Below are 22,803 nucleotides of genomic sequence, written 5' to 3' on the forward strand. Positions count from 1 at the left end.
ATCAGTGTAACTTGGAATTCCTGTTACCCGAGGTAGTAGGTCAGAGAAAATGGAGGAAAAAGGGGAGAAGACACAACGTAGAGAACACATTGAATAATGTTTTAACTCATTTTTTCACTATTATAAAAAACATCTGAGCATTGAGGAACATAAACAAATAGGTGCCAAGTTCTGGCCTCATTGTCCTAACGTTTAGGAATGCTGGTGTATATTGTTTCTTCAACGAGTCTTAGTTAAATGGTTCCTTTTCTACTGCCAAGCCATTCTCCTGTATTGTGTTCTAATGCTGTGCAAAATTAGGCCATATATTAGAATACTTATTAATGTAAGCCAATATAAAAATAGAAATAAATCCCAAAATGGTGCAAGAGTTAAAGAGGAAACTCACGTTATGTCCGCGAGTGGCTATACTCGCCAGTACTGTCCTCGAACATTACCAGCGCTGTTTCAAGTAGCACCCATCCATTTCTACAGTGTATATAAAACAGGGAGAGTTGTAGCAAACGGCGTGGGTGGCCCGACCTGCCATGGAAAGGCAGGGATCTAATTAACTGATAGGAATGCCCTTGTTAGGCTTGCCTATCATTTTTATGTAAAGGATAGATCCTTGGCCATGTTCGGCACTCCTGGCATCCTGCATTTGTGCTGTGGCGCCATTCCGCCATTGATGTAGCATTTACAGTATGATGTCATCACCTGATAATGTGTCATACAGGTTCAGTGTGTCATGTTAATCACATATTGTATTACGAAATGTGGGGTTGCTCTGCTAAATAGAGCGCCGCTGGCAAACCAGCACAGAGCAGTCGCATGCCGTAGCAGCGGCGCTCTGATTAAGTGATTCGCTCCCCGCTGCTCCGCTGGAACGAGGAGTTAATCACTTACATGGAGTTCCTCTTTTAAGGCGACGCCCGTGCACTTTTGTTAACTGATCCCGTGTATCGCTTCAATAGAGCACCACTGCCAAACCAAAGGCTTTCAAAGGCTGCCCCATGCTGGTTTAGCAGCAATGCCCTCTTTGAATGAAGAGCACCCGACTGCAGCACCCTTCACCAGAACGAGAGCGGGTCTCATTACATTTCACTAGGGTGCCTTCACCCACCATACCAGCTCAGGGGGAGCCCTTGAAAGACTCCCCCGAGGTGGCGTGGCAGGAGGTCTAACGGGGGGGCTAATGTGGCACCACAGTAGACCGCCCATGCCTAAAGCTGGCCCTGTGTTTTACATATAAGAGCCTAGATTTTAGTTTATTCCACGCTCTGTAGCATTTTGTATCGTTCTTTCTCTTTCTCTGCCTTCCTCCATCTCCCTGCCTCTCTCTCTGTCTCACTCTTTCGAGCACTCTGATTTTTGCTTTTAGCCACACTATCATCACCCAACTAGCCCTCCACTTCCACGAGTATTCAAGCTCAGGGTTACGTTTATTTGGTGCAATGCTGCCATCTAGTGTTTAAAAGTGTGATGTTTTTGTAAGTGTTGTATTTGTAGCGTTAAAGAGCTGAGAATGTAAAGGGGCTTTAGTCGCACCGATTTGTCGGCTCAGTACATGCAGTACAAAGCAGACCCGACTCATCATCTAGGTGTCCAGAGTCATGTGCTGAAATACACCGATATATTTTGTTTGCATGCAGACACTGATGAAAGTTGCTCAAGCAGCATGAATTATGGAGGCGAGTGCTTCGCAATCCGAACAATAAAACAACTTCTGGCAGAGCAGGCTTCCTTCCACAAGACAAAGATACATTCTAGTTGGGTCAGAAATTCTCCGGTAGGGACACACAACAGAAAGAGTTTCAGGCATGACATTATTGGACTTAATAAGTGAGTTACAGCTTGATTCCATGGTGTTAGTATGCAAGACACTCACACGTGAGCACATCGTCTGTCAATTAGGGAGACACACTAAAATAAAACAAGTATTGGCAATGCCAACAGTTTGGGATTTTGTGTAGACATGGGAAAGGCACTTGCCACGCACTGCCTTAGTGATTTTACCTGCCTTTCAGTGGTAGCAGGTGCAAAATGGTATGCGTGCATGGGTATCTAATGGCAGTGCCTGGCAAATGCCTACTACAAGCCAAAACTGTTGCTTTGCCAATACTGGTTTTTAACAGGACTTCACTGAAGAACATGTGTCCTGCTTATAAAAAGAGTGGCTGACGCCAGACATGTTTAAGACACTTTTATTACACCAGTCGCACGCTAACAACTCTTAAGTCATTAACACTCAGAAGATTGCTTTTAAACACCCTGTCAGACACTTTGCATACAAAGTATGATGGTAAGGCTTGATTGAAGTGAGCTCAATGAGTTCCCATGAGGGGGTGTTTGGTGTGGGAGTGACAGTAACTGGGTCGAAAGGGCCATAGGGATTAGCATGGCCATGGACTTTCAATGGGTGGGCAAATAACCAAACAACACCTACAAGCTTTGTGTACCTCCTTCTATGCCATTTCTCCCTATCTGCACTCTAATGCAATAGTTTCCGATTATAGGTGGTGCTAAAGTGACCATGTGTAGGATGAAGGGAACTGGTGTGATTTGTTATGGGCAAACAATGGTTGGGTGAAGGTAAAAGTAGATAAGGCGATGGATTCGCAAGTGTTGAAATTGGGAAGAGGATCTCTTTCATCGGATCTGGTAAGACCTCGCATTGTGAGTAAAGTGTGTCAAAGGGAAGACTAAGTGTAAGGTGGGTTTCCATTTGTAACTAAGAAATGTCTTAAACAGCACACATATCTGCTGATTAAAGACAATTTTCAGCCACTTGTCGTCGAGACAATGTGGTGTACGGCTACTTGTGGCATCAAAGATTGCCAACTAACATTGCCTCTTGCTAACACCATTCTCTGCCTATCTCAGTGTCAGTTCTAAGGTGCCAGAGCTATCCCTCCACTTACAGAGGACATACAGACTTGGTACTACCCCATCAATCAGACCTTAGATGATCCAGCTCTAACTGAACTACCCTTGTAGGTTAAAGTTCCCACTCGCTGAGATATCATTGAAGTTCCACAGATGTTGCAGGTTCAAGCCTCACATTGAGGACACATCTTTCAAGCCCAGCCCATGGCCAGGAGTTCTAGCCCTTTAATCAATCAGACCCATCTTTCCGTCTTAGGCTTCGGACAGATCTTAGAACTCGAACTATCTTTTAGGCCAGTCTTGTTGTGTTGGTTTGGGGTAAAGATATTCAGATCACACATCTTACAGGTCCAAGGACAGGGCAAAAGAGCTAATGCCTAGATCCCCCATAGACCTAACCGTTTCATGCGAGAACCCGCAGAGCTGTCCCTCAGATTACACTGATCTTACAGGCGTAGGCCTTTGGCAGCAGAGCTAGCCTCGAATCCTAAACACACACATCCCCAATCTCATGCCCTAGACAGCAGCAGGATCCCTTTGGATTGCAAGCCTGGATCGCATTGTGTGCATGTTGCTAAGGCCCTTTCTCTGAATCTACCTGTCCCATTTCCTCTGCTGTAGATTCCCAGCCTCAGCCACAGCGTGATCTCCCAGACAAGTTTCCGGGCCGAATACAAGTCCACCGGGGGACCGGCTGTCTTTCAGAAGCCCGTGAAGTTTCAGGTGGACATCACCTACACGGAAGGGAGTGAAGCACAGAAGGAGAATGGGATCTACTCGGTCACGTTCACTCTGCTATCAGGTGAGACAGTGGTCGACGTGAGCGGGAACGGTCGGGAGGGGCGTGCCACTACTTTTATGCAACCATTTTCACCATTCTGGAACGCTTTTTGTGAAGTTGAGCCACACATCTCCCCTTGATCATCCAATAGCAGTCCATGCTGATTATTGCATCACTGCAAAAGCACTGCAACAAGCCTACAATCCCAAGTGATATACAAGTAATCACCACAATACTATTACAGTGCCTCGTTCCGACCATCCCCGACCCACTGAGTCAAGGCACCGTGTCACACATTATTGTCACTGTGATGTGACAGTCAGACTCCTGTCACAGACCAGTCAAATGCACGCTCAGATGTGGAACCACCACCCACACCCACCCACACACCCACCCACCCACCCTAAAAGTAGAAGTATTTCACTCTTGGTATGCACTGCATGTGGCGAGCCCTTATCCCTACTTCTATTCTTATTGATGTTAATATTGCTACCAGATGCCCTCCATTTTGATGTGTGTTATTATTACTGTCGCTACCCTTTTGTTGCACTCAGGTCCAAGCAGGCGCTTCAAGCGTGTGGTGGAAACAATCCAGGCAGAGTTACTAAGCACAGACGAGCAGCCCTGTGTACAGCAGTTATCAGGTGAGTGTGGGGGCCATTGCTTGGCATCATCATGGTGCTTGATCAAGCATGTACTGCTAGGAGGGGGGGCAGACCTCCCACCTACACACCCAACACAATGGTGCTTGGCTTGTAAAGGGAGTAATGTAAGCAGGTCCAGAGACCATTTAAAGGGCTAGATCATTACTGGGCTTGTGCCACCCAACCCTGTGCCCAATCCAATTAGTGCTAGCCATCTAGTATATTCTAGGGTGCATTGCCAACTGGCCAGTCAAGAAGTTGACAGATTTTCTGACTGGTTGGTTCTATGGCAAAGCCTGTCACACACGTGACATTTGACGAGCTCTGCCTCAGGGATATCAAACATTTTGAAGCATTGACCTGTCTATAAATCATCCCTTTTACTTATTGGCAAGTGCCCGGAAAACCTTGTCCATCCAAGAATGTCCCTCTACAGCGAGGCCTTCCGTTAATGTACGGTATGTGAACAGTGCACCCTCCCAAGCGACCCGCTCAACTGTTCCCATTGTCCTTACCATCATGCACATACATGTCACAACCAGACACATATGTGGTTCACATAAGCTGCAGATAGTGTTGTACACTGGCTGAATGATTTTCTAGTAATAGCTGTGCTGTCCACGCTGAGGATCTGGGGTTGAAACATGTGTCCTCTGCTGATGGACTCAATAGAATAATGCCTGCAACAACCTCCTTCAACCATTGGAGATGGAGCAGACCGCCACAGCGGCACCTAGTGTTCAGTTATAGCATGGCAGTGCCTGAGATCTGGTGGCAGCAGAGTGACCCTAGTACAATAGTCATTGGCTGAATGCAAGCAGGAGCTGGGAGGCACATGTGCAGTAGTGGCACCTAGCATGACAGTGGCTGAGGCCCTCGACTACCATTGCCAGGGCTAGCCTACGTGCAAAGCGATTGGCACTGAGAGGCCACTCTGGGGAGAGTTACAGCTACCTTTCGACTGACACCAACAACTTGTATCTCCACAATCCTCCTACCCACATTTTCTGTCAATTATGTCCCTAATTCCTAGGCCACTGCATGCTTTATCTTAATCCCGATCAAATGCTCTCAATACAACATGTATCACTCATGTTTGGCTCCCGGAAGAGCTTGCCAGTTTCAGCATAACTTAAGCCACCTAAATGCAAATCGTTTACTGTCCCGTACCACCATTCGCGCCATGATGGGGGCCTTGCTTTCGTTTTCAAAGATCAACTCTGCATCACCTTAAAGGACTGCAGCCTAGTCCAGGGGAATGTACTCTTACGAGCCTCTTCCTCTCCCTTCTATTATTGTCATGTGGACGTGGGTATGAGTTGCAGACTACTGTGCATCAAAGTAGTTTGGCAGCACAGCAGTTGAGCTAGTTAGCCAGGCTGTGCTAAACTGCCCTCAACTGTGCCCTGAGAACTTCACTTATGGTTAAACTGTCTAGACCTCCCTTACACTTGTAATGCACAGAACATTTTGAAGCACTTCCGAAATAAAACCCCAGCACACTTTGATCACACATTAACGCGTCATTATATCAAAGCCAATCCGGTTACCGTTGTCTCTCCAAACCTGGATGCTTTCTGTCCTTCCACTAAATCTTAGAATGGTCTGCACTCTGCTGCAGTAACTCCTGCTCAAGAGGAAGTGGAAGGCAGCTACAGACCTGGCCTTTCCCACTTCTGCTGCAGTAACTCCTGCTCAGGAGGAAGTGGGAGGCAGCTACAGACCTGGCCTTTCCCACTTCTGCTGCAGTCACTCAGGCAGCTACAGACCTGGCCTTTCCCACTTCTGCTGCAGTAACTCCTGCTCAGGAGGAAGTGGGAGGCAGCTACAGACCTGGCCTTTCCCACTTCTGCTGCAGTCACTCCTGCTCAGGAGGAAGTGGAAGCCAGCTACAGACCTGGCCTTTCCCACTTCTGCTGCAGTCGCTCCTGCTCAGGAGGAAGTGGGAGGCAGCTACAGACCTGGCCTTTTCCACTTCTGCTGCAGTCGCTCCTGCTCAGGAGGAAGTGGGAGGCAGCTACAGACCTGGTCTTTTCCACTTCTACTTCAGTCGCTCCTGCTCAGGAGGAAGTGGAAGGCAGCTACAGACCTGGGCTTTTCCACTTCTGTTGCAGTCACTCCTGCTCAGGAGGAAGTGGAAGGCAGCTACAGACCTGGCCTTTCCCACTTCTGCTGCAGTCACTCCTGCTCAGGAGGAAGTGGAAACCAGCTACAGACCTGGCCTTTCCCACTTCTGCTGCAGTCACTCCTGCTCAGGAGGAAGTGGGAGGCAGCTACAGACATGGCCTTTCCCACTTCCGCTGCAGTCACTCCTGCTCAAGAGGAAGTGGAAGACAGCTACAGACCTGGCCTTTCCCACTTCTGCTGCAGTCACTCCTGCTCAGGAGGAAGTGGGAGGCAGCTACAGACCTGGCCTTTCCCACTTCTGCTGCAGTAACTCCTGCTCAAGAGGAAGTGGAAGACAGATACAGACCTGGCCTTTCCCACTTCTGCTGCAGTCACTCCTGCTCAGGAGGAAGTGGAAGCCAGCTACAGACCTGGCCTTTCCCACTTCTGCTGCAGTCACTCCTGCTCAGGAGGAAGTGGGAGGCAGCTACAGACCTGGCCTTTCCCACTTCTGCTGCAGTCACTCCTGCTCAGGAGGAAGTGGGAGGCAGCTACAGACCTGGCCTTTCCCACTTCTGCTGCAGTCACTCCTGCTCAGGAGGAAGTGGGAGGCAGCTACAGACATGGCCTTTTCCACTTCTACTTCAGTCACTCCTGCTCAGGAGGAAGTGGAAGGCAGCTACACACCTGGGCTTTTCCACTTCTACTGCAGTCACTCCTGCTCAGGAGGAAGTGGAAGGCAGCTACACACCTGGCCTTTTCCACTTCTGCTGCAGTCACTCCTGCTCAGGAGGAAGTGGAAGCCAGCTGCAGACCTGGCCTTTCCCACTTCTGCTGCAGTCACTCCTGCTCAGGAGGAAGTGGAAGGCAGCTACAGACCTGGCCTTTCCCACTTCTGCTGCAGTCACTCCTGCTCAGGAGGAAGTGGAAGGCAGCTACAGACCTGGCCTTTCCCGTCACTCCTGCTCAGGAGGAAGTGGGAGGCAGCTACAGACATGGCCTTTTCCACTTCTACTGAAGTCACTCCTGCTCAGGAGGAAGTGGAAGGCAGCTACACACCTGGCCTTTTCCACTTCTACTGCAGTCACTCCTGCTCAGGAGGAAGTGGAAGCCAGCTGCAGACCTGGCCTTTCCCACTGCTGCTGCAGTCACTCTTGCTCAGGAGGCAGTGGAAGGCAGCTACACACCTGATCTTTCCCACTTCTGCTGCAGTCACTCCTGCTCAGGAGGAAGTGGAAGGCAGTTACACACCTGGCCTTTTCCACTATGATGGATTCAGCGAGGCCTGCTCCAGCCCTTCCAGAATGGTCCATCTTCATTGGAGCTGCATCTTCCATCGAATACAATAAAATACAAACACAATGTTTTTCTAAGGTCTTTTAGTTCCTTATATGATCTCTAGGCTGCAGACAAATGCGGGCGTTAATCATATACATACGTGGAAACATGGATGTTTAAATCTTTGGCTTGGTCATATGCAAAGCTGATGACAAACCATAAGAACAGACTGTACCCAAACAGTGATTTTTAATCTCAATACAAAGGTGTGTCTAAAAAAACCACGCCACTTGCTGACACTGTGGTTGTTCCCTCTCTACTTCTGGGAGCTTTCTTCGGAAATGTAAACCGGGCAATCATTCTTGTGCTGGACAATGAAGTGATTGTCTGCCTTTGTCTCCCAACCCATGCATCAGTTCACCTCGTTTCTTCTCACCCCCTGCAACTTCTATTCTCCATCCTCCTCCAATAGTTAAAGTGGCGCCATTATTGAGAGGGAAACCTGACTGATATGAAAACCTGCTTTGCCCAAGTCTCATTGCTCCAAATTCTTTTAAAAGCAGCAGTGCGGCCACTCCTTAAAACAACTCTTTGGACCACCTATTATCCTTAAATTCCAAACCAATGACTCAGACCCATGTCCTGCTACCGTCATGCAAACTGCTGAAACTGCACATGCACTTGAGTGCCTGGAGGTGGATGACCGCTTGCTGTGGCTCTGCGGCCAGGTTTCACCCCAAGCAGGCCCAGCACCAGTGCCACTCCCACTCGTTGTTGATCTTAGAGGAGCGATCGGGAGTGACGGTGTGTGGGTAGTCCCATTGCTCTACATATACGCGGCCCTTTATTCCGCTGATGACCAGCCGCTCCTCAAACATGTATAGAACGATAGAATTGAAATCTCTCTCATGGAGTCAGTGAAGAGCCCCGGCATGAAAACTAAGGCTGATCTGACTGGCATCTCACAGCTGTAGTGGGCATCTCAATTGTGCCTATTCCTCTTAATGAAAATTCGTGGGATTCTTGGCCCTTTTGCGTTCCTGTATCAGGTCACTATTGCGTTCCTTTTGTTCAATCCCAATTAGATTACTGTGTGCCGAATAACTTGCCACTTCTACATCTTGGATTTTGGGTCTACAAATATTTAAGATCATTCTCAAAATTGAAAGTTCTTACTAAATGACCCCAGCATGGTGTGAGCTACGTTGGTGCCCATGTTCAAATGGGTCATTTGTTCAAGATTTGATATTCAATCAATCCATGTATTTTTCAACACAGTGACGCCCTTTGTTGAAGTTTGCAATATTAATTCCTTCACCTGCCGTCTTCTAACAGTGCCTTTGTTCAGAAAGACCGTAAACCTGCTGGTGGATCAGTTGCGCGCCAAGCATCTGCTCGCTGGAGCAACCTCAACCCGCCAGGACACCTTCCGGCAGAAAACATCCTGCTGTCTTTTGGAGACTTTTGAAAACATGGTCATTGGCGAAGTAACTTGATACTCTAGACCAATTGTCCGTCAGTGCCAAGACACCCCATATAGGGCAATAGCTGTGTGCTATAAACACACATATGCATGTCTACATGCATGACACAAATATCTTTAACGGTAGTCCGACAAAATGTAAGACGATGACATGCTATTCTGTTCTGTGGAGGTTTACAGGTGCCATCACGATAGGAGATGAACACAATTCCACTCTGCTGACTCTGCATTCCCAGTTTAACACGTCGGTGAGGCGTGAATGCACAAGTAAACACGTATGCAAACATAAGACTCATTCTGTAGTAAGCTGGAGGCTGGAACGCAGGCCGGAGCATCGAGGCAAATCTGACAAAAACAAAAAAACGCAGAAATAGGTGGCTTAAACCATAATATTGAGCAATTTGGGCTCTTTTGGTCCCCCCTGCAATACCCATGGCCCTGGAAGGCCCAGATATCAAATATGCCGTCTACTAAAGCTGTTGCCTCCAGGGTTGCCTGTTGAGAGTGCCTGTCCACACCACTGCCTTCCCACAGGAACAATCAAGGAGATAATGGCCAGACTACATGTGGCACAATGCCTGGTAACAAGTCAATCGTTTAGGAGGCCCTGAGTGCTTCAGCTTGGACCCCAGAGCTTTCTCTTACCATGCCTGGCCATTATGTAATCCTGCACCATTTTGAATTTTGTTTACTTTTGTTAGGACATTTTTGTAGACTTCCTGTGAGTTCACCAAGACCAGAGGCTGTTTGATTTCACATTTTGTTAAATTATTGGGAAACTTGATGCAAACACCTGAGATGTATTGGTGAAATAACACCTGTGCCACTAGGAGTGAAACCAAACGTGCACAGGGGATCTGGGAAAAGCTAGAGTAGCCCAAAAACTGAAGGGTGACAATTTCTCAACTAAAACCTCCCTATGTAAGTGACATTGGGATGCAATGGAAAAATCTCACGAAGACAAGAAAGGGGTCTGTGGAACAGGAAGTGGTCCTGGAAGAGAAGCACAAAGAATACAAAATGGCGCCCTGGAGATTAACTCGAGCTTTAACCTGAACCTGAACTAGGCACTGAAGCAAATGTAGAGACTGGGTCTTGCCATTCCAATAAAACAAACAAAGCAAAATGCACTGACTTCTTTAATTGCTATGGTTATCGGCAGCGGATGCAGGATGCAAGCAAACCTCAATATTGCAGATTCCAGTTTCACCAACAAAAAAGCATACACCGTGATAGAGATACTTGGACAGAAAATAAGCATCCCATCACCAGTGAAAAAGAACACACTAAAGTGGTGTGGATGTGGACAGTTTGAATCACCCCATCAAACGCTGCCAGGAGTAAGAAGCGCTGGTCTTAACACAGAACAATGCACATGCTGGGGGCCACAGGACGGCTTTCAGCTCTGTCTCTGACCTGCACACTGCGAATTAACCCATTTTGGGATCATCTGAATTAATTTTAGTGGTCAGAAGTGCAAGATTTTCTAGTGCCTGAATGACTATTATTGGTCATTTATATCGCATTTAATGCCAAATCTATCAGCTTCTAAGCACAAGAACATGGATGGAACCAGTGTTGCACACCAGCGTCTTGTTCCAATGCTGGGTGCATTGCTCCTGGAGAAGTTTCCATGTTTCGGCAACAGTGTCAATGTGTAAGAATGGAACAGTCCTGTACTGATGAGCCATCGGCACTCCCCAACACCAAAGTGTACCCTCCTATCCTGACAGCCAAGCAACCTCATCCTTCATCTGAGGTCAAGCCAGTGCCTCAAAGCACCAGTGGGATGTACGACCGAACAGTGAGGCTCACCTCCTAACAAATGCATGGCTGGGTGTTGAGTTACAATATGACAATGTACGGACATATTCATACATTTTAGCCAATTCAATTGTTAATGAAAAAAACATTCACTATTAACCACCAAAATGGCAATATATCGAATAAAGAGGTGGGTACGGACCAGAATCGTCTGCACAGGCGGTGTCTCTATTTGGGCATAAAGTCTTGTGGGGGTCATTGTTTACGCCTCCCATCTATCCTCTTACTGTAGACAGCCATCTGGTCCAGGTGTTGGTGGCCTAGAAAACAGGATCGTAAGGTTGAGTGAATCTCGACGGCGCTCCGTGAGTGCATGGAGCAGGCATTGTTCACAGACCCGAGTCGCGCACAATAATCCACTTTGCAGTAGGCTTGTGGGTGGAGAGGCTAAATTGGACAACCAATTCCTAGTGTGGAAGGAGCATGCTCCTCACTGGAGGAGATTCTGGCCAGGGCACAAGCAAGACACAGCACTATACTCTTCTTTGTGTTTTCACCCAAGAACACAGGACTTACATCGCAGCCAACGCGCGCAATGCAGACCTCCCACTGGGCCGTGCATGGGGGATACACATGTCCTCCTGGGCAACAAATGGTGCCTCACAACCAATACAGTAGTCCAGAGACTACATTCGGGGCAATGAAGATCCGTGTACAGACCCCTCGGGTACCCGGCCACCTCAGGATGGTGCCACCTGGGGCCAGTCGAGTTTGAGAGCACGTGGAGGGGGCTGGAGCTCTGGAGCAGAATGCTTTGGCGGACTTCCATAAGGAGAGCAGTGCAGTGTCTTTTTGTGCAGTTGCAGCTTCTTTGAGCTAGCCCCCCCCCCATCCCCCGTTCCCCTTTGGAATGGTCTTGGCATGTGTATTGGAGTAAGACTCTGGTATCCAGAAAGCATTCCCTGTGGATACCGCACGTCCCTATGGCATGTCTCAGTATGAACCATTAAGTTCTAGTTTGTAACGAGGCTATCATGAATTTACATTACATATCAACCTATGAACGACAGACCACTGGGCTCATGGTAGCAACACCTGAGGTACATGAACACGCATCATCTGCATCTCACGGGCATCATTTTGAAGAAGGGCCTGGCTCGGGCTCATCACGTCAGTCTCAGCTGCAGTATATGGTTGCTATTGAAGCAAGCCCCAGCTGCAGTCCGTCTATTATAGAGACGCCCATTCTAACTACAAGTGATGAGGGCGCCTTATAGTTGTGTGCCATCGCTTGAGAAGACCGCCATCTTTGGGAGAGGATGTGCTTTTCAGTGGTAGCAGCCTGCGACGTTTCCCACAGTGAAGGCGAGCCCTTGGATAAGAGAGAGAGAGCACAGCAAAGCTACTCCTCGCCCACTACGTTCACGGGCATTGGCTACTCTGCCTGTGATCTGTTTGGGGCCAGATATGGGTTCAGCACAATTCTGAACAGTTTGCTATGTGCCTAGTTTAATTTCTAGGTTCCCCGTGACATATAAGCGGCTTACATGGAACTCAAAGTTCGGTGTCCAAACCGGTTACTGAAGTATCCCAATAGAATGATGCATTTCCAAAAAGATGTTAGAGGGAACATATTATAGATGCGATATTGAAACGTTACTGATAACCTCGAGATGTCAGATTTTCTCTTCCATTTCATTTTCTTTGTATCTCCCCAGAATGACTAATGGCAACCTGCAGTTAGACAGAATTGGCACACAGGGATAAAACACACACGCACACGCACACACACAAACACCCCGTCCCCCCAACCCCCCTCACCGATTCCCTGTTTGTGCTCAAAGCAGTGTGGAAAGTCGGCCTTTTCCACTCCAGTTTCAGTTTCCAGGACCACCATTCTGAAGTGGGTAGAAGTATTGGAGGGGAGATGTTTTGCTTTCCTGCTTGTTTAAAGACTGCCACTTTTCTAATTTTCAAAAGCGTCCTTAAGCTTTCGGCAATTTCGAAAAGTGGTGTTGCAGTGCAGGAAATTCTATTATTAAACAGGGAAAAGGGTTCAACAGGGGATAATGACACCTCTTTTAACGTGCAAAACCAGTACTTTTGAAAGGAGAATCCTCTCGGAGTGTCTGCTCTGCATTCCTCATGGTTGCTAAAGCTGTTGTCAAGGAGGAAATCAGGAAAATGCAAAAGTGGTCTATTTGATGACGGGGCACTCCATTATCCAGAATATGGTGCTTTTGAGGAAAGTGTTCTTCTTTTGTGGAAGAAAACTTTCCTATGTTTGCATGCACATTAGAATCAGGGCCTCAGATGTATACTCAGCAGTTCTCTTGAGACTTTAGCCTATAAGACAGACGTAGTGCATTGACAGTGGTCAACTGTGCAGGTAATACAATTCCCAAAGTGTCATCCCATGGCGTGGGTGCAGTGGGCCAGAGACATAGCCTAAATACACTGTAACATTTATTTTACTAAATACCTTAGCCTAAGCTATAGGATATAGTCTGCCCAGGCCTTTTGTCCATGGGGGAGTGCAGAACACACTCAGCATTGTCACATAGGGAAGTAATGCAACCTAGGCTGTGTGTGGATACAGGCGTCTCAGGACATCACCATGTGGTGGAAATGCAGTGCAAGTAGGCCTTTACCCTTTCTTCCGAGATAGCACTTCTATGACTGATCATGAGGAATGCAGTGTACCTTGGTATTTAATTTATCCTGTAGTTGAATGCAGGCTGCACGGTCTTTGATTCCATGTGGGTGGATTTCTATCCAGAGCTTTGAATCCTAGTTGATGCGATGTATCCCTAGCTTTAGCCTGAGTAGAGGGGCAGCGCACCGGCAGCTTTACTTTTATACTGGGGCTCCTCTGCTAGCCCGCACTCTACTTGAAACCCGTGGGGTGCATCCCCTTTGAACAGCACTCTGTTGCTTACCAACTAGGTTTGCACCTTATAAATCCCACACATACTGTACATTAGGGGATGTAGCGCACACAGGACTTTTCCCCATCAACAATGCAGCCTCATGCAGAGCTCTCTTCCGTGGAGGCAATGCAGTAAACCCTCAATTTTATGCTACGTCATCTAGCAATGCACCCAGGCCCTTATCCCTTTTGCATTGGGTCTGTTGGGCATTCGTTCCTTTGGATGCAGTGCAAAAGGGCATGTATTTATTGGGGAGGTGCTAGCCCAGTAGGTATTCTCTGGGGGAATGAATGCAACAATGAATGGCTTGTACAGTTGTGCTACATTTGGTGCCTGATTCACAGAAGCATTTTATAATGGCACAATCCGATGGGAAACTGCTCTGTGAATCAGATCCTTAGAGAGGGGTTGAGTGCACCCATGGCTGTATATTGTGGATGAGGCAATGATGAACCCCGGGCTTCATTGCTTAGAGGAAAAAAAACCTTGCACAGTAGCAAAGCAGTACAAACAATGCTTGGCAGGAAGACAATATTCAGCCAATGAGGGTGATGAGGAACCGGGGCCCTACACTCTGTCTAAGAATGCAGTGAATCAGTGTCCTTGTACATGCCAGGGAACACACTGCACCTAGGCCTTTATCATATTGAGGGACAATGAGCCTAGAGGATTTTCCTTTGTGTGTGGATGATTTGAACTGCTCCTGTTTCTAACATGCAAAAGACCAAGTGAGCCGAGCTCACTGGCTTTGGTTTGGGGCGCATGCAATGGTGGCTGGCACAGTCTTGCTTTCTGCAGTTGAGATCTGAAGAGGGGCATTGGTTCAGGGAAGTAAATGATAATCGGTGGAAGGTATCTGCTCTCCAAGTATGTGTTGGAACCACAACTTATCTGTCTCCATCCTCCCTCCTTGCTTTCCTCCTCTTCCCTCAATGCTGTGATCCAGACACCACTAACTGTTTGGAGCTCATGACTGCCCGCCTGTCAAAATGTGGTAAGGACATATGTCTCACAGCCCCTCCTGCTTCTCACCTCCTAACTGCCCTCTTTCCAAGAAAATAATCTAAAGACCCAGCTCTTTCTCATCTTTTCCTTTCACAAACTCTTCTCTGGACACTACTCCCTCCCCCAACACCCACCGCGCCCTGCTGTCACTGTGCACCACTCTTCGCACCCACATGGGCGGACTGTGATCCTGTTTGGCTGCTTCTCTGCTCTTTTTCTCTCCCTTCCTGCCCTTATTTTAGACACTTCCATTTTCTTTGCTATGCTCTGTTTCCCAGCTCTCAGTAACTGCTAACACAATCTTCTTTTGCACGGGCTGCCCCTCCCTGATTTTGAAGGGCCACTCCCTCCAGGGCATGCTTTTGTTTTTCGATGGTAGGTGGGCAAGTCAGGGGTGATGTTGGCTAGCATGTGTTTGGGTAAAAGTCTGGGTCATGAGACCAACAAGTAAGTGCCTGTTGCAGGAAGGGCTTTCTGAGACGACCTAAATCCTTCCCAAGGAGTCCTTTTTTTAACATTCTTATTTGTGTGCATGCAAATTAGATGGTCAAATGCAACCAAACAAAGAAATTAGGCTGCTTTCTGCTTAGTGAAAAATTATTTTAAAATGTAAATATTACATAGATGATCAATAGTTTAAAAACTTCCATTAAAATAAAATTCTCTAATGACGACATTAAGAAATCTTGGATTGGAAAATAATCACCTTTGCTTACATAGGTCCATTGAGTTTGCACGGTATTGGCAATAGGGCACCTCGACAAGTGCAGTTTGGCATATTAAAAGCACCAGGGATAACATTGCCCTAGTGCTAAAAGGATACATTTTTTATGCTTTTTTGCACTAGGGCAATCTTTGCCATTGTGCAAACATGTAGTGAAAATGCATCTTTTTTTTGCAGTAGGGCAATTTTTGCTCTGATGCTTTTAATATGCCAAACTGCACGTGTCGAGGTGCAATGGTTTATTAATGTCTCTTTAAAAAAACAAATATGGCAAAATGTGCCCTAGTGCACTATAAATCATAAAGAAGGCCTATTGCTGTGCCACGGGTTTTTAAAGCAAACGGGTTTATACAAGTTAAACGCCCAATGGTGCTAATACAGAGCACACTTCTTGCACTGGTGCAACGTTTCTGTAATCTCGCCCCTGGTTGCACAAGCGTTTCTGAAATGGGCACATTGGCCCACTCGGCTGTTACATCATGCGCTTTCTTATATACTCGAATGGCCCTTAGGTATCCAAGGGCAACGCTAAATACAATACATATTTCTTATGCAATCTATGGGAATCGAAGGCATGCAGAAACTAGCTATCCTGAAATTACACACACAACTCCTTCATTGTTATTTCAGCCTTGGGGCTTTTTTTTAGCAACAAACGCTAATGGGGTTTTAATATCAGATACATTCAAAGAGATCTACATGCATGTGCTTCATCTAGGCTGGGTGCGGTGTCCTGCACTCTTATATATTTATTTATTTATTTATTTATTCATTTCCGTCTCCATTGTGCTAGGCCCAGGCTAAGCAGGGTTCATTGATACACGTATAGGAATGCGTGTAGTTCTACTTCTGTGTAACTGTGTGTGAGTCTATTTAAAAAGCGCCCATCCAAAAAAGACAACACATTGATCCTTTAAGCTATAAAAGTAATTTATTTACAAGCATTTTTGACCAAACCCTTCTTCTTCAGAGGGAGATGAAACGAGGCTTACAAAAAAGGACACCGCGATTTCTCGAGACCTTTCTTGACTTTCCGATCCATTTGTGCCTGCGTTCCTGGTTTGCAGTCTTGCAGCACCGAGAGGCATGAAACTCACCTGTTGACCCTGACCCCTGCACCTTACACGGCACACTGTGAAATCTGAGGACCCGTCATTGCCCGGCTGCTCGCTGGAAGTATGAAGCGCCTGGAGCCATGTCCGTTGGGGAGGGTGCAGTCCAGTAGGTCAGAAGCGCAGCCACTCCTCTGGATGTCTCTTCCACGGAGTCTGCTGTCTGTGTCCCTCTGTGTTTAAGCCGGGGGGGGGGGGAGGGGGGGATTGGCAGCCAGGCAGATGTTAGAGTGTAGTATTCGGAGGCCAACCAGGCTATTGATCACATAAGCAGCCATTGCTTCTAAGAGGCTGATCAGGTTGGGGCAGGGTCAGCCATTTCATGCACATGTATACACATCTGTCATATGCTATACATTGCTCCAAGACCCTTCACTGGCATCTGATTGACACAGCACCAGCCCCAATGGGTCACTGAGGCGATGCCTCATTACCGCACCCGCTCCAACCCAGTCCTTTCAGCCCTTAAAGATCCCAGCCCCACACGCTTCCCAGAGGCCTTAAAGTGCACTATTCCATATCACTCTGCCCTTCCTCATTAGATGCAGAGAAACACAACCCTCCCCCGCTTCCTCTACCCGTGCCAGCTCCTCTGCGGCCCCCGACCCCTCCATGGAACACCTGGGTGTGTCCTCTTTTGTACAGCGCTCTCTTGCTTCCCAGCTACGGTTGTGTTTTATAAATCCTGCACACACATGTGTATGTATACATACAATCTCAATAGATCTGACCCCAGCCTTGCCTCGCTAGGCTTTCTAAGTCAAAAGGATAATTTATGACTGATTCTTCCCCCGCCTTGCCAGTCTTTTAGAGGCGCATGCCCCATATTTATTTATTTGAAATTTGTATAGAGCCTATACACAAGTGTTTCCATGTGCCACAAGACAAGAGGGGCAGTGGGATGGAATATAATACGAAAATCAACAGCAAGAAAAAGAGACGGTTATATTGGCCTAAGGCAATGCAAACAATTGTGCCAGCACCGATCTTGCAAAGGGATCAGGCAGTCAAATGGCTGGATTTGCCGCAACCTGATCATCCTCTTGGAGGCAATGCCTCGAAATCCGACGATGGCCTCATTGTGCGCCAAAATGCAATAGTCTAACATGTGGAGTGACAGTAGCTAGCGCCTGTCCCTAGCTTAAACACGGTTTGACATAGCAAGCTACAGACTCCATGCAAACGGACATACATCAGAACTGACACTGCCCCAGCCATTCATGCTTTCCGGGGAGCAGCCTGTTGGCGCCTCTTCCTCTCCCCTGCTCCTGCGTAGTTCATAGTGTGCCATTCAGACTGCAAAGGGTAGGCTCAACCTTGGAAGTGCAGGCTTCCCCGTGAAAAATGCCAAATCAGGGACACAGACACGAAGCAAGCAGAAGTCCTCGGAAGATCATGGAAGCTTTCACGTATATTATTACCCTGTTCGCCTAACTAAGGTGTCCGTTTGTCGTCTTTTTTGGATCAACGCTTTTTACTTTACTCATGCCTAACATGGTACAATAAAACTCAGCTACTCATATATAGTCACAAAGGTCTTCGGTGGCGTGCAATATCCTAACAATACACTGTTGGGGGTCCCTTATTTCTTGTAAAACATATTTATTGGCTGTGGCTTCTTCTGTTAGGAATGGCTGGCAGCAGAGACTGTCATAATCAGTTATTGTTATCGGCATGTTCTTGCTTACTGTGGCATATTTATTGGCTGTGGCTTCTTCTGTTAGGAATGGCTGGCAGCAGAGACTGCCATAATCAGTTATTGTTATCGGCATGTTCTTGCTTACTGTGGCATATTTATTGGCTGTGGCTTCTTCTGTTAGGAATGGCTGGCAGCAGAGACTGTCATAATCAGTTATTGTTATCGGCATGTTCTTGCTTACTGTGGCATATTTATTGGCTGTGGCTTCTTCTGTTAGGAATGGCTGGCAGCAGAGACTGTCATAATCAGTTATTGTTATCGGCATGTTCTTGCTTACTGTGGCATATTTATTGGCTGTGGCTTCTTCTGTTAGGAATGGCTGGCAGCAGAGACTGTCATAATCAGTTATTGTTATCGGCATGTTCTTGCTTACTGTGGCATATTTATTGGCTGTGTCTTCTTCTGTTAGGAATGGCTGGCAGCAGAGACTGTCATAATCAGTTATTGTTATCGGCATGTTCTTGCTTACTGTGGCATATTTATTGGCTGTGGCTTCTTCTGTTAGGAATGGCTGGCAGCAGAGACTGTCATAATCAGTTATTGTTATCGGCATGTTCTTGCTTACTGTGGCATATTTATTGGCTGTGGCTTCTTCTGTTAGGAATGGCTGGCAGCAGAGACTGTCATAATCAGTTATTGTTATCGGCATGTTCTTGCTTACTGTGGCATATTTATTGGCTGTGGCTTCTTCTGTTAGGAATGGCTGGCAGCAGAGACTGTCATAATCAGTTATTGTTATCGGCATGTTCTTGCTTACTGTGGCATATTTATTGGCTGTGGCTTCTTCTGTTAGGAATGGCTGGCAGCAGAGACTGCCATAATCAGTTATTGTTATCGGCATGTTCTTGCTTACTGTGGCATATTTATTGGCTGTGGCTTCTTCTGTTAGGAATGGCTGGCAGCAGAGACTGCCATAATCAGTTATTGTTATCGGCATGTTCTTGCTTACTGTGGCTGGAATCTTTCTGTGGCCCATCTCCAACTTGCACTGACAGGAGCACACCGTGGTGTTTTTCTTACCACTATTTCTTAGAGCACAGTTGCTGTGGCCTTTTTCACTTTGTTTTGGATATTGTGATTGGCACTAGAGAATTCTGTCAGGCAGCACAGCCCTGTAATCTGTATGTGCTACTCAGTTTAAAGTTACTCAGCCTACCACCTCTGAAGGATGAAGGGCGGATTTGGCCCTGCTGGGATGGGAGCCTTTGACTCAGTACCCACACAGATGTCACAGTATAGTGCAATTCAAAGACCTTTTTTCTTTTTGATATTCAGATTGCCCAGGATGCAATACTTTACAATTAATCAATATCCAGTAATTAAGAAAGCAAAATAAAACATCTACGGCCAGTGGCCACTGGTTCCATGTGTTACCGGCCAAGATCTATAGCCATGGCAGTGAACACTTTACGCCTATTTCAGGTCTGTATTCCACACCATTGTGGGTCAGTGGGCACACATTGTTCAGGGCATAGCCTACAGCCATACACCAGCCTTTGCCAAGCCACCTGAAGTAGCCGTTGTTCTAATGTCCTGCATTGCATGTCCATGGATCAATGGTCATGGCCTGCAGCCGTATCCAGTGGCCATTTAGTCAAGGGCGTAGCATTCAGCCATGCTCCTTGACCCACCAGGCCCCCCTAAGTAGCCACCACTGAACCTGGCCTGCAGAAACGTCAAGGAGCCACTTTACCCCCATTGTTGGTCTATGAGCTGCCACTTTGCCTAGGTTTTGGCCGTCAGCGATGTTCAGTGCCCTGCCCAGGAACCTGAAGTAGGCAAGGGGCCAGGCTAGTGACACATCTCGGTGACCATTCTGATCCCTTTTTGGCCACGTGGTCGGCAGCGCCGACTGGATCAACGTCCGTTGAATTCTGATGGTCTTCGGCAGAGGTCTGGAACAGCCGTCTAAATAAGGGACGGATAGGATGATCTGATTATTTTATATAACTATTCTGCGAAAGGTCGAGGGGTGTAGTATTAGGCAAAGTGCTGGTGGCTCGAAGGGCTACTAATACTCCCCAGAATGTGTCTGCAGGCCCAGCAAGGTCTGATATCCATTTCTGGCTCACTGAAAAACATTTGCAGATCTACAGACCAGTATTGTGATCGACAAGCCTCCAAAATGTTTTATGGGGCATATACCGCTGCTCTCGCCCCTCTCACCCTCCCTAGGGTCTTGGGGCCCCAATAAGGCTGTAGCATGGCAATTTGCATTTGTTTTGCTGTGCCGGATCGGAAGGATCCTGCTAGAGATTTGCTAACCACAATGGGGGGCCATTTGAAAGATGTTCCAATCTATCAAATTGACAATCAACTAGCCAATCTGGTTGCCCCTTACTATGTCTGCAAACCGTTCTGTGAACCATCCAAAAGAGTGTATGTAGACCCGACCCCAGATTAGCCAGTTCGGGAACCCATTTTCTATATATGGGTCCGCAGACTGTATTGGGTGAGCCCAGATACCACTTATTGATTTTTGAGAGTTTTTATAGCACTTTTAAAAGAAACCACAGCACTGGTGTTTGGCAAAACGTGAACCAATTCTGCATCAGACTAGATATTTGATCCTTGTGAAGGTTTGATGGAAACCCATGCAGAAGTTCAGGCTGCAGGTAGGACCACACATTTCTGTTGTGCATCAGATACTTTGAGTTTAAAACAGCATGGTTGGTTTTGCTTAAACACAATACAAATACATGCATCAACTACTTTAAGGTATGTAGAGGTAATGGCCTGATTACTTACGAGTAATATTCATTACTCCATGCCCAAGTCTTTCTCGTCAAAGTCCCTAACCTATGAGGTGAGTCCTCACCCAAGAGGCAGGTGCTTCACAAGCCTCCTTAAAAAAGGCTTGCGCTTCCCATATTTTTAAAATTCTTCCCCAAAGCCAGCTATAGAAGCACCTCTGACTCACTGAGACTTCCTGTTTGATTTCCAAGCAGTTTAAAAGCACCAAGAGTCTTGCGAGGGAGGGATGTCTAGGACTGTGATGAGAAAGACTAATTCGGGAAATTAGCTCCTTGTCTGTCTTCCTCGTCACAGGCATTGCTCCAGAATCCTTACAGAGAGGATCAACACAAGTATGTGCAGTTGTTGACTCATCCTTCATGATGTGGTAGCTGGCTAGCATGATAACATAGTAGCCCTGAGACACTGAGTTAATAGCCCTGAGAATGTGAACTGTGTCTTTGGTAGAGTGGGAAAACAACCGAGAGGTGCAGAGGCCCCAAAGGCCACTTGTTGGAACTCGCAGGAAGCCACTGGTCTCTGACCGCCTCCTCTGTAACTGAATGGCATACTAGAGAAAGAGACCCAACACCTATTCATAACGCAACTCAGACAGCGAAATAGTGTAAACCTATGGACAACACAGTGCAGACAATAGAATGTATCGAATACATCTGCTCATTTCTCCAGCCAGAATGTTTTCCAATCGCGATACCTGGAAGACACCACCATATGGTTCTTTTCTGAAGATAAATGTTAGGTAGAACCTGGGGGGGCTTAGAGCCTTCTTTTTTGTTGAAGGGGGGCCTGACTCAAAAAGGCTAATAGTATAGGAAGAAAAAGGAAGAGTCATAGGCTACCCCTAGTCTGACCATATAGAAAGGTAGGCTTAGAGAAAGCAGATAGCCAGTGTATAAATGCTGGCAAAAGAATAGAGAGGCTGAGGAGATTACAGCAAAAACAACAATTTATTTACACATTTTTTAAAAAACAATGGGTCTAAACACAAAACCTATTTAAGGGTTTCTTGAGCCAAAACCTCAACACAACATTAGTATTGTTTTTAAACGTCACAGTTTGGAATGGTTGGAGGTTAGTAACATATTAAGTGGAAAAAAAGGTTTGCATTACTACTTTGAACATATAGTAGTATTGGTTGCCGACACATAAATATGTTTCCAGTCCGGGATGGAAATATGACTTCACTTGAGCGTTGTGGTGTAGTTTAGTGAAGGGTCCGGACTTTCATCAGGACGTGGTTCAAGGGGGTGGGTATCTACAAAAGGATAGGAAAGGTTAAAATAGTGTTTAGAAAAAAGGGGGGGGGGAAAGGAGCCTCAAAAACTGCGAGGTCGGAGCCTACCTTGTGCAACGTGAACGGTCAGAATGGGTAATCATTTGAAGAAGGCCTGCGTAATGAGCTAGGTGGAACGCTGTAGCCGGAGTCTACAGGGAAAATGGATAACGGCAAGTTATCTGAGTGCAGAGAAATCTACAGGATGGCGAACATATCATATAATTTAAAGGGTTACCTTAGTCAAAAGAGGAAATGCGAGGCTGTAAAGCGGAGACAGTAGAATGCCGTGTCCAAACGTTGATGGTACTGAAAAAATGGTGGTGACAAAGTTACTTGAGGGAAAAGTGTCCTAAAGTGCACAACCGAACACATATTGGTCAAA

The 22,803-nt window shown here is 46.8% G+C and overlaps 1 protein-coding gene across 11 annotated transcripts in view; it reads left to right on the forward strand.

Annotated features, from left to right (window-relative positions):
- The window catches only part of BRSK2 (BR serine/threonine kinase 2), a 1,020,916-nt gene that overhangs the window by 979,327 nt on the left and 18,786 nt on the right, over positions 1 to 22,803 (forward strand). For 8 of the 11 annotated variants that reach the window (XM_069623972.1, XM_069623973.1, XM_069623975.1 and 5 more), the window contains 3 exons: positions 3,487 to 3,667; positions 4,201 to 4,290; positions 14,798 to 14,845. In XM_069623972.1, the coding sequence (XP_069480073.1) occupies positions 3,487 to 3,667; positions 4,201 to 4,290; positions 14,798 to 14,845 (319 nt within the window). The remainder of the gene's footprint in view (positions 1 to 3,486; positions 3,668 to 4,200; positions 4,291 to 14,797; positions 14,846 to 22,803) is intronic. The other 3 variants (XM_069623974.1, XM_069623982.1, XM_069623977.1) reach the window with 1 other exon arrangement.

This window comes from Ambystoma mexicanum, chromosome 11 (assembly GCF_040938575.1).
Source record: "Ambystoma mexicanum isolate Mex_15411 chromosome 11, UKY_AmexF1_1, whole genome shotgun sequence".
In the NCBI taxonomy this organism is placed as follows: Eukaryota; Metazoa; Chordata; class Amphibia; order Caudata; family Ambystomatidae; genus Ambystoma; species Ambystoma mexicanum.